Source organism: Chlorocebus sabaeus, chromosome 13 (genome assembly GCF_047675955.1).
Source record: "Chlorocebus sabaeus isolate Y175 chromosome 13, mChlSab1.0.hap1, whole genome shotgun sequence".
Lineage (NCBI taxonomy): Eukaryota > Metazoa > Chordata > Mammalia > Primates > Cercopithecidae > Chlorocebus > Chlorocebus sabaeus.
In genome coordinates this window covers 85,179,496-85,192,048 of record NC_132916.1, presented here as the reverse complement: position 1 = coordinate 85,192,048, position 12,553 = coordinate 85,179,496, and the positions used below count along the sequence as shown (strand labels likewise).

The following is a 12,553-nucleotide window of genomic DNA, read 5'->3' as shown; positions in this document are numbered from 1 at the left end:
TTTTTACTCTTTAGTAGATTTTTAAAAATCATGTCCTTTTGAGACTCTGATGGCAAATTGTGAAGAATGTTAAACAACTTATGGTTTATATTAAAAGTTTTCAAATTATTTTAATCTGCTAGATAAAGACAGGTCAAGTGACACTCACCATTATATAAAGAGCCCCCTTCAGCATATTCCATCACAAGACACACCTAAAGGAAACATATACAAGAAGCATTAACCAAGAAGCTCCAGCATCTTAGGGCCTTTGAGAGAGAATTTAATTCACTCCTCTGATTTTACAGATATATTAAAAATCATTCTTGGGCCCCTACTATGTGAACAGTACTAGGGAAGGAAAAGATATCTATGACCTAAGACTGTCTTCTAGGAGTCCGCTAAGAGTGAAGATATATGTAAAATACAATCACAAGATATTTTGGGGACTTTCTCCAGTGCCAGTAAGTAGGTGCTACCACAGGATATCAAAAGCTTCATAAGAAGATGAGGTTATTGGACAAGATCACCTAAAATAGCTCTTCCAACACACTGTTTTGCTAAAAGACTAGAAACAAGTCAAATGAACAAACTATAACTGTTCTTTTAGAAATACATCTAAGATAGTAGATCAAAATAGCTACACAGGAGGTTCCAAGATGGCCAAATAGGAACAGCTCCAGTCTACAGCTCCCAGCGTGAGTGACACAGAAGACAGGTGATTTCTGCATTTCCAACTGAGGTACCAGGTTCATTTCACTGGGGCTTGTCAGACAGTGGGTGCAGCCCATGGAGTGTGAGCTGAAGCAGAGCGGGGCATTGCCTCAACTGGGAAGTGCAAGGGGTCGGGGAATTCCCTTTCCTAGCAAAGGGAAGCTGTGACAGATGGTACCTGGAAAATCGGGACACTCCCACCCTAATACTGCACTTTTCCAACGGTCTTAGCAAACGGCACACCAGGAGATTATATCCCATGCCTGGCTCGGAGGGTCCCACGCCCATGGAGCCTCGCTCACTGCTAGCACAGTGGTCTGAGATCAAACTGCAAGGCAGCAGCGAGGCTGGGGTAGGGGCGCCCACCATTGCCGTGGCTTGAATAGGTAAACAAAGCAGCTAAGAAGCTTGAACTGGGGGGAGCCCACCACAGCTCAAGGAGGCCTGCCTGCCTCTGTACACTCCACCTCTGGGTGCAGGGCATAGCTGAAGAAAAGGCAGCAGAAACTTCTGAAGACTTAAACGTCCCTGTCTTGACAGCTTTGAAGAGAGTAGTCGTTCTCCTAGTATGGAATTTGAGATCTGAGAACAGACAGACTGCCTCCTCAAGTGGGTCCCTGACCTCTGAGTAGCCGAACTGGGAGACATTTCCAGTAAGGGCCGACTGACACCTCATACAGCCGGGTGCCCCTCTGAGACGAAGCTTCCAGAGGAACGATCAGGCAGCAACATTTGCCATTCTGCAATATTTGCTGTTCTGCAGCCTCTGCTGGTGATACCCAGACAAACAGGGTCTGGAGTGGACCTCCAGCAAACTCCAACAGATCTGCAGCTGAGGGTCCTGACTGTTAGAAGGAAAACTAACAAACAGAAAGGGCATCCACATCAAAACCCCATCTGTATATCACCATCATTAAAGACCAAAGGTAGATAAAACCACAAAGATAGGGAGAAACCAGGGCAGAAAAACTGAAAATTCTAAAAATCAGAGCGCCTCTTCTCTTCCAAAGGAACGCAGCTCCTCGCCAGCAATGGAACAAAGCTACACGGAGAATGCCTTTGACGAGTTGAGAGAAGAAGGCTTCAGATGATTGTAATAAAAAACTTTGAGCTAAAGAAGGATGTTCGAATCCATCGCAAAGAAGCTAAAAACCTTGAAAAAAGATTAGACAAATGGGTAACTAGAATAAACAGCATAGAGAAGACCTTAAATGACCTAATGGAGCCAAAAACCATGGCATGAGAACTACATGATGCAGGCACAAGCTTCAGTAGCCAAATCGATCAAGTGGAAGAAAGGGTATCAGTGATTGAAGATCAAATGAATGAAATGAAGTGAGAAGTTTAGAGAAAAATGAATAAAAAGAAATGAACAAAGCCTCCAAGAAATATGGGACTATGTGAAAAGACCAAATCTACATCTGATTGGTGTACCTGAAAGTGACGGGCAGAATGGAACCAAGTTGGAAAACACTCTTCAGGATATTATGCAGGAGAACTTCCCCAACCTAGCAAGGCAGGCCAACATCCATATTCAGGAAATACAGAGAACGCTACAAAGACAATCCTGGAGAAGAACAACTCCAAGACACATAATTGTCAGATTCACCAAAGTTGAAATGAAGGAAAAAATGTTAAGGGCAGCCAGAGAGAAAGGTCGGGTTACCCACAAAGGGAAATCTATCAGACTAACAGTGGATCTCTTGGCAGAAACTCTACAAGCCAGAAGAAAGTAGGGGCCAATGTTCAACATTCTTAAAGAAAAGAATTTTCAACCCAGAATTTCATATCCAGCCAAACTAAGCTTCATAAGTGAAGGAGAAATAAAATCCTTTACAGACAAACAAATGCTGAAAGATTCTGTCACCACCAGCCTGCCTTACAAGAGCTCCTGAAGGAAGCACTAAACATGGAAAGGAACAACCGGTACCAGCCATGCAAAAATATGTCAAATTGTAAAGACCATTGCAGCTAGGAAGAAACTGCATCAACTAACGAGCAAAATAACCAGCTAACATAATAATGACAGGATCAAATTCACACATAACAATATTAACCTTAAATGTAAATGGGCTAAATGCTCCAATTAAAAGACACAGACTGGCAAATTGGATAAAGAGTCAAGACTCATCAATTTGCTGTATTCAGGAGACCCATCTCACGTGCAGAGACACATATAGGCTCAAAATAAAGGGATGGAGGAAGATCTACCAAGCAAATGGAAAACAAAAAAAAGCAGGGGTTGCAATCCTAGTCTCTGATAAAACAGACTTTAAACCAACAAAGATCAAAAGAGACAAAGAAGGCCATTACATAATGGTAAAGGGATCAATTCAACAAGAAGAGCTAACAATCCTGAATATATATGCACCCAATACAGGAGAACCCAGATTCACAAAGCAAGTCCTTAGAGACCTACAAAGAGACTTAGACTCCCATACAATAATAATGGCTGACTTTAACATCCCACTGTCAACATCAACATCAATAAGACAGAAAGTTAACAGGACAGAAAGTTAACAAGGATATCCAGGAATTGAACTCAACTCTGCACCAAGTGGACCTAATAGACATCTACAGAACTCCCCATCCCAAATCAGCAGAACATACATTCTTCTCAGCACCACACTGCACTCATTCCAAAATTGACCACATAGTTGGAAGTAAAGCACTCCGCGGCAAATATAAAAGAAAATAAATTATAATAAACTTTCTCTCAGATCACAGTGCAATCAAACTAGAACTCAGGATTAAGAAACTCACTCAAAACCACTCAACTACGTGGAAACTGAACAACTTGCTCCTGAATGACTACTGAGTACATAACGAAATGAAGGCAGAAATAAAGATGTTCTTTGAAACCGATGAGAACAAAGACACAACATACCAGAATATCTGGGGCACATTTAAAGCAGTGTGTAGAGGGGAATTTATAGCACTAAATGCCCACAAGAGAAAGCTGGAAAGATCTAAAATTGACACGCTAATATCACAATTAAAAGAACTAGAGAAGCATGAGCAAACACATCCAAAAGCTGGCAGAAGGCAAGAAGTAACTAAGATCAGAGCAGAACTGAAGGAGACACAAAAAAACCCTTAAAAAAATAATCAATGAATCCAGGAGCTGGTTCTTTGAAAAGATCAACAAAATTGATAGATCACTAGCAAGACTAACAAAGAAGAGAGAAGAATCAAAGAGATGTAATAAAAAATGATAAAGGGGATATCACCACCAAACCCACAGAAATACAAACTACCATCAGAGAATACTATAAACACCTCTATGCAAATAAACCAGAAAATCTAGAAGAAATGGGTAAATTCCTGGAAACATACACCCTCCCAGGACTAAACCAGGAAGAAGTTGAATCCCTGAATAGACCAATAACAGGTTCTGAAATTGAGGCAATAATTAATGGCCTACCAAACAAAAAAAGTCCAGGACCAAACAGATTCACAGCCAAATTCTACCAGAGGTACAAAGAGGAGCTGATACCATTCCTTCTGGAACTATTCCAGTCAACAGAAAGAGAGGGAATCCTCCCTAACTAATTTTATGAGGCCAGCATCATCCTGACACCAAAGCCTGGCAGAGACACAACAACAAAAAAGAGAATTTTAGACCAATATCCCTGATGAACATCGACGCAAAAATCCTCAATAAAATACTGGCAAGCTGAATCCAGTAGCACATCAAAAAGCTGACCCACCATGATCAAGTTGGCTTCATCCCTTGCATGAAAGGCTGGTTCAACATATGCAAATCGATAAACATAATCTATCATATAAACAGAACCAAAGGCAAAAACGACATGATTATCTCAACAGATGCAGAAAAGGCCTTCGGCAAAATTCAACAGCGCTTCATGCTAAAATCTCTCAATAAACTAAGTATTGATGGGACGTATCTCAAAATTATAAGAGCTATTTATAACAAACCCACAGCCAATATCATACTGAATGGGCAAAAACTGGAAGCATTCCCTTTGAAAACAGGCACAAGACAGGCATGCCCTCTCTCACCATTCCTATTCAACGTAGTGTTGGAAGTTCTGGCCAGGACAATCAGGCAGGAGAAATAAATAAAGGGTATTCAATTAGGAAGAGAGGAAGTCAAATTGTCCCTGTTTGCAGATGATGTGATTGTATATTTAGAAAACCCCATCATTGCAGCCCACAATCTCCTTAAGCTGATAAGCAACTTCAGCAAAGTCTCAGGATACAAAATCAATATGCAAAAATCACAAGCATTCTTATACACCAATAACAGACAAACAGAGAGACAAATCATGAGTGAACTCCCATTCACAATTGCTTCAAAGAGAATAAAATACCTAGGAATCAAACTTACAAGGGATGTGAAGGACCTCCTCAAGGAAAACTACAAACCACTGCTCAACGAAGTAAAAGAGGACACAAACAAATGGAAGAACATTCCATGCTCATGGATAGGAAGAATCAATACTGTGAAAATGTCCATACTTCCCAAGGTAATTTATAGATTCAATGCCATCCCCGTCAAGTTACCAATGACTTTCTTCACAAAACTGGAAAAAACTACTTTAAAGTTCATATGGAACCAAAAAAGAGCACGCATTGCAAAGACAATCCTAAGCCAAAAGAACAAAGCTGGAGGCATCACGCTACCTGACTTCAAACTATACTACAAGGCTAAAGTAACCAAAACAGCATGGTGCTGGTACCAAAACAGAGATATAGACCAATGGAACAGAACAGAGGCCTCAGAAATAATACCATACATCTACAACCATCTGATCTCTGACAAACCTGACAAAAACAAGACACGGGGAAAGGATTCCCTATTTAATAAATGGTGCTGGGAAAACTGGCCAGCCATATGTAGAAAGCTGAAACTGGATCCCTTCCTTATACCTTATACAAAAATTAACTCAAGATGGATTAAAGACTTAAATGTTAGACCTAAGACCATAAAAACCCTAGAAGAAAACCTAGGCAATACTATTCAGGACATAGCCTGGGCAAGGACTTCATGACTAAAACACCAAAAGCAATGGCAACAGAAGCCAAAATTGACAAATGGGATCTAATTAAACTAAAGAGCTTCTGCCCAGCAAAAGAAACTACCATCAGAGTGAACAGGCAACCCACAGAATGGGAGAAAATTTTTACAATCTACCCATCTGACAAAGGGCTAATAGCCAGAATCTACAAAGAACTTAAACAAATTTACAAGAAAAAAATCAAAACAACCCCATCAAAAGGAGGGTGAAGGGTATGAACAGACACTTCTCAAAAGAATACATTTATGCAGCCAACAGACACATGAAAAAATGCTCATCATCACTGGCCATCAGAGAAATGCAAATCAAAACCACAATGAGATACCATCTCACACCAGTTAGAATGGCGATCATTAAAAGTCAGGAAACAACAGGTGCTGGAGAGGATGTGGAGAAATAGGAACACTTTTACACTGTTGGTGGGACTGTAAACTAGTTCAACCATTGTGGAAGACAGTGTGGTGATTCCTCAAGGATCTAGAACTAGAAACACCATTTGACCCATCCATCCCATTACTGGGTATATACCCAAATGATTATAAATCATGCTGCTATAAAGACACATGCACATGTATGTTTATTACGGCACTATTCACAATAGCAAAGACTTGGAACCAACCCAAATGTACATCAATGATAGACTGGATTAAGAAAAAGTGGCACACATACATCATGGAATACTATGCAGCCATAAAAAAGGATGAGTTCGGCTGGGCATGGTGGCTCACGCCTGTGATCCCAGCACTTTGGGAGGCAGAGACAGGCGGATCTCGAGTTCAGGAGATTGAGACCATCTTGGCTAACATGGTGAAACCCCATCTCTACTAAAAAAAATACAAAAAGAATTAGCCGGGCGTGGTGGTGGGCACCTGTAGTCCCAGCTACTCGGGAGGTTTAGGCAGGAGAATGGTCTGAACCCGGGAGGCAGAGCTTGCAGTGAGCTGAGATTGCGCCACTGTACTCTAGCCTGGGCGACAGAGCAAGACTCCATCTTAAAAAAAGAAAAAAAAAAAAGGATGACTTCATGTCCTTTGTAGGGACATGGATGAAGCTGGAAACCATCATTCTGAGCAAACTATCGCAAGGACAGAAAATCAAACACTGCATGTTCTCACTCATAGGTGGGAACTGAACAATGAAAATACTTGGATACAGGTTGGGGAACATCACACACTGGAGCCTGTTGTGGGGTCGAGGGACGGGGAGGGATACTATTAGGTGATATACCTAATGTAAATGACGAGTTAATGGGTTCAGCACACCAACATGGCACATGTATACATATGTAACAATCTTGCATGTTGTGCACATGTACCCTAGAACTTAAAGTATAATAATAATAAAAAAAGATATCAAAAACAAATAAGTAACTCAATAAATACATAAAGAGAAAGAAAGAAAAAAAGAATAATGTGGGAGCAATGCTGTAGTGCTCTATTTTCACTGTTTAGAGTGTGTTGATGACATATTGTGTACAATAGTCACATGTACTCATAATAGTCCTTGAACTATTGGGATCACTGCTGATATTTTAAAGTATTGGAGGTACCTTTTTATCTTGAAAAAATATAATATTTTTGAAAACCTTAAAAAAAAAAGCCAAAAAGAAAAACAAAAGAGCTACATAAACTACACACATCTGCCATGTCATTTCCCATAGGTGACAATGAAAAAGTAACAAACTTACTGGATTCAAGCAGGCTCCATAAAGCTTTACAATATTAGGATGGTTCACACGGGATAACTGTCGAAGCTGTTAAGAAATTAAGGTTTCTTTTATAAAGTGATAACTTTTGAAGTACTGATTTCACAGTATCATTAAAATCTTACTGTTGTACAAAACATTTGTTTAAATCATTAACAATCACTATTTACTACGTAACAGGCATTGTAATCATAGCCTGAAAATACCAAGTGCCTGCCCAGAACGGCACAAAATCCCTGTTTTCCAGCTCATACAGTTTAGCTGGAAAGATAGACATGTAAACAAATAATTAAATCAATGTGCAAAGTGCTATAACAGGAGTTATGAACAAGGCATGATGAGTATATAGAATAAAGAAGAGATGAACTCTGCCAAGAAATGTTAGGATATGATCCCAGAGATGGTACTGAGCTGCATTATCCAAACCAGAAGTCATGTTATCATTGTTATCATCATCTTCATAGCTATGGTTGAACAGTCTAGCTACTCTGCATGGGGCCCTAACATGCACTTTAGAGATATCGTATAATTATCACAACTCTGCAAGGTAGGTATTATCATTTCCATTTTAAAGATGAGATTTTAACCTTAAGTCTCAGAGAGGGTTAAATGACCTGTTCTATAGTTAAGTGGGATTTGAACTTTTGTCTATCTGACTTAAAATGTGCACTCCCTCTGTATACTTGCCTTCATTCCATTTCCCATTTCTTGAATTCATTTTCTCCTCTCCATTCCCACTGCCATTGCCTTAGTAATCCCAACATGAACTGCTGCAGTGATTATTATAGCCTACTAGCTGGTTTCCCTCTCAGTTTTAATCATCCCTGACCCAATGATCCATACTGAGGTCAATGAGGGGTTTGGCTATACTCACTTCTCTTATTCTAGATCTCAAACTTCTTTCTTTGGAGACAGGTTTTGCTCTGTCACCCAGGCTGCAGTGCCATGGTACAATCTTGGGTCACTGCAATCTCTGCCTCCTGGACTCAGGCAATCCTCCTACCTCAGCCTCTGGAGTAGCTGGGACTATAGATGCACAGCCACCATGCCTGGCTAATTTTTGTACTTTTTCTGTAGAGACGGGGTTTTGCCATGTTGCCCAGGCTGATCTCAAACTCCTGGGCTCAAGCAACCCATCTGCCATTCCCAAAGTTCTGGGATTACAGGTGTGAGCCATCATGCCTGTCTTCAAACTTCTTTCTATTAATGCATCCCGCTCCACAGCAAACTGCTTCTTGCTTTCATTCTTTTCTCCCTTCTCCTCTCTTTTCTGTGCTTTTTCCACTCTTCTTCCTCTTCTCTATTACATACATTATGCTGCTGGCTCATATTCAGTCCACTAATGTCTCTAAACCTTCATACTGTATGCTAACAAAAAGCTCTATCTATATAGAGCCAACATGTGTGGATTTTTGGTCCTAATAGAAGAATTAGTATCACTATTTATTGTATTTATTTACTATATGAAAATAAATTTACTATATTTCATCTTGCTAAGGTTCAGCACTGAGATTCAGATAGCGGATTATACAAGCATTTCTTCCTCCTCTTTCCCTAATTCCCACTAAGATGGTAAAGATTTAAAAAATTTTAAGGCATAACCTCAGAAGGATGAAGATAATGTAAAGTGCACAAACAGCATACATTTTTGGAAGCTGGAAAGCAAATGACTAGCAATAACTGATACAGCCACCTAGAAGAGCTGCATCATAAACTGGCAATGAGAAAAATGGAGAAGCAACCAGATTTATCTCACAAAGCTTCCAAAAGGTTGGGGAGTGGCGGCAGAGCTAGGTACCTATGCAAATGAGCTAATCAAAGGACAGGGCAGGGGACAGCTTAAAAGACTCAAAGATTCCTTCCTTGACTTCAAATAGCTCAATGACTATCTCTTCTCATCCCAGCAAAAGACTAGAGGTTGATTCTTTAGAGAAGGGGTAATAAACAGCATCTGGACTGGGGACACCAAACATAAATGAAGGAATGAGCTCAAAGTAGTTGTCTCTGGGAAGCAGAAAATTAGATTGGAGGAGGTGTAGGAGACTGAAGTCTTTTTCATTAAGAATTTTGGAGAACCATTTTATATTACATGCACATCTAATCTGGATTTAAAAAATTTTCTTCACGCTATTATGATCTTTTTGACTTGTGATTCCTAATGTTTAACACATATGTTATTTCACTCAGCTTTGTGAAACTGCTAATGTAACAGGAAATGATCAATAGCTTTATCTAAACTGTAATAAAAATATTGCATAAGACAAAGCTGAGGCCAGACTCCTAGAACATACTACTAGAAATCATCTTTTTTTATGCTGACAACAAATCACTTTATCAACATTTCTCAACTCATTCAGCCACTTATAAATCACTTCCTCATATCACAATTAAGTCCTCATTTTTCCATGTTATACATTAAAAAATATGAAGCATATTTTGAAATTATGATTAAATGAAAAAACAGATATAAATTCAGAAGGTTTATGAGGTAGAGGCCACTTATCCATTGGCCAATGAGGTTTAATAGTGATAAAAACATTGATTTAACTAAATAATGTGATCCAAAATACAAAATAACAAAGTTAGTAAAGGATAAATTTGATAATATGCTAATCTCATGATTATTGGATTTTCCTTCATCATTCAATCTAATCTATTTCTAAGAGAAGAGTTGCAAATTTTCATGCTAAATGAGAAAAATCAAATTTGAAATAATTTTTCTTTAAAATAATCTAATTTGAGTTTCTAAAAACATTCCATTTAAAATAAGTGTATAAAATTTCTTAATGTTAGATAATGGGAAAGCATACCATTTCTTTTCTATTTTAAAATTAAAATACTATGCCTTGAAATAGATCTGAATTCCATGGATGAAACTGTTTTAATTCAGGGGTGAATTCACTTATGTAGTTAAGTCTCTTTTCCCCTAATTTTTAACCAGAATTAAGAGTATGAATGAGAAAATGTTCCTACAGCACTAACCTTTGATTAAACCAAATTGCTGATGTTCATGAATACAAAGAAATGACATCTAAGAAACCAATCTTTTTCATAATACTAAATTCACAGAGTATCTTAAGTGCAGAACTACACAAAAGAAATGACATCTCAACTTACCTCTACAATAAAGGCTTTCCTCTCAGATTCACTTTCTATTTGTTTAATAGCAACATCTTTTGCTCTCCACTTAGCTTTGCAAACAACTCCAAAGGCTCCTCTTCCAACAACCTGAGTTAAACAAACAAAAAAACAAACAAAAAATACCACAAGAATCGGAATCAAATAGATCCAGCCCAATATAAAAAACTGAAGCCAATCTTTAAGACTTTAAATTAAAAAAAAAAAAAAAATACGTGGAAATCAACAGTATCTGGATTTGCCACTGAACGAGTATGAATTTTTGTTAAAGTGAGAAGATAAACGCACGCTTGTCTCTATCTTTGAAAGTTTATGATCTGTACATCCATTCATTCTCAAGAAAAACCAAAAAAGACACACGGAGGAACAAAGTAAAGTGATTTGTTAAACGGAGAAAAAAAAAAACTAAAACAGGCAAGATGAATGAGAACACAGAAGATGATTTGGAAAAACAAAAAGCAGGAACATATAATAAATATTTTCAGCTATCATATTTAAGAAATTAAAAATAGCCTTTGAATTCAGTAGGGATAGGGAATGGAGGAGAAAGGATACAAATATAGATGTTAAAAAGACTGGCCATAAAGGACAGACAAAATATAGTATTATTTATTCCATGGAATTTTATTCCACAAGAAAAACTATTGATATATGTCACATACAATATGAACTCCAAAAACATTATGCTAAGCAAAAGAAGTCAGACACCAGAGACCACATGTTGTATGGTTCCATTTATACAAAATGTTCAGAAAAGGCAAATTTATAGATAGATACCTGGGTCCGAGGGTGAAAATGAGAATTAACAGTAAATGAGTAGCTGGTATCCTGACAGAGTGATGAAATTATTAAAAAAAAAAAAAAAAAATCTAATTTATGGTGGTGGCTGACAACCTGGTAAATTTGCAAAACCCACCAAATTGTACACTTCAAATGGGTGAATTTTATGATGTGTAAAATATATCCCATTACAGTTATTTTTCAAAAGTCATAAAAATAAAGATCAGCCATGTGTCATACTATTGTTGAAGCCAACTGATGAGTACTGCATGGGTTCACTGCTCTCTCATGGTGTCCTATTTTTACAAATGTTTGACATTTTCCTTAATATAAAAAAATGAAGAAAACAAAAATAGCTTTTGATACTTGTTAGAGTAAATTCATTAGATTTTATCATTGTGAAAGGACCTTAGTTAAGTACCATCTACTCCAATCTCTGTTTCCAATGAACCTAAGCACTTTGTATCAAGGCCTTTTTCTTTAGTAAAAAATCTCCATGTCTTAACCATATTTATATGTACTTTCTATGTAGCAGGCACTTAAATAATGCTTTACATATCTCATTTACACGGGCCTAGAGGAAGGTACTAATGCTATCCTCATTTTACAGTTGAAATGCCTAGCTTACTTTAAAAAGAAGTAAACTGCCGGGCGCGGTGGCTCAGGCCTGTAATCCCAGCACTTTGGGAGGCCGAGGAGGGCGGATCACAAGGTCAGGAGATCGAGACCACAGTGAAACCCCGTCTCTACTACAAATACAAAAAATTAGCCGGGCGAGGTGGCGGGCGCCTGTAGTCCCAGCTACTCGGGAGGCTGAGGCAGGAGAATGGCGTGAACCCGGGAGGCGGAGCTTGCAGTGAGCTGAGATCCGGCCATTGCACTCCAGCCTGGGCGACAGAGCGAGACTCCGTCACCAAAAAAAAAAAAAAAAAAGAAAAAAGAAAACAGAAGTAAACTACCTTGCCCTGCCCAAGGCTATATAGCTAGCAAGTGTTAAAGTGCAGTCTGATGCTGGGTAGTCTAACACCGGAATGTTACCAATCTTAATTTGTCACATATATAAAGCCTCATGTCGGGAAGCAGAAGTTAGTATCTTCCCTTGGAGGAACTTTCACTTTAGACTTACATGAACAAATTCCCGGCACAAAACTCTTCTACAACAAAGCCGACTATAGCTAGGTTGATCAAATGAGTT

The 12,553-nt window shown here is 38.6% G+C and overlaps 1 protein-coding gene across 2 annotated transcripts in view; it reads right to left on the bottom strand.

The window, feature by feature from the left end:
* MAP3K7 (mitogen-activated protein kinase kinase kinase 7) overlaps window positions 1–12,553 on the bottom strand; it is a 72,979-nt gene that overhangs the window by 47,103 nt on the left and 13,323 nt on the right. For both annotated transcript variants that reach the window (XM_008006642.3, XM_008006643.3), the window contains exons 2-4: window positions 10,558–10,668; window positions 7,423–7,488; window positions 149–194 (exon numbers count right to left, since the gene is read on the bottom strand). In XM_008006642.3, the coding sequence (XP_008004833.1) occupies window positions 149–194; window positions 7,423–7,488; window positions 10,558–10,668 (223 nt within the window). The remainder of the gene's footprint in view (window positions 1–148; window positions 195–7,422; window positions 7,489–10,557; window positions 10,669–12,553) is intronic.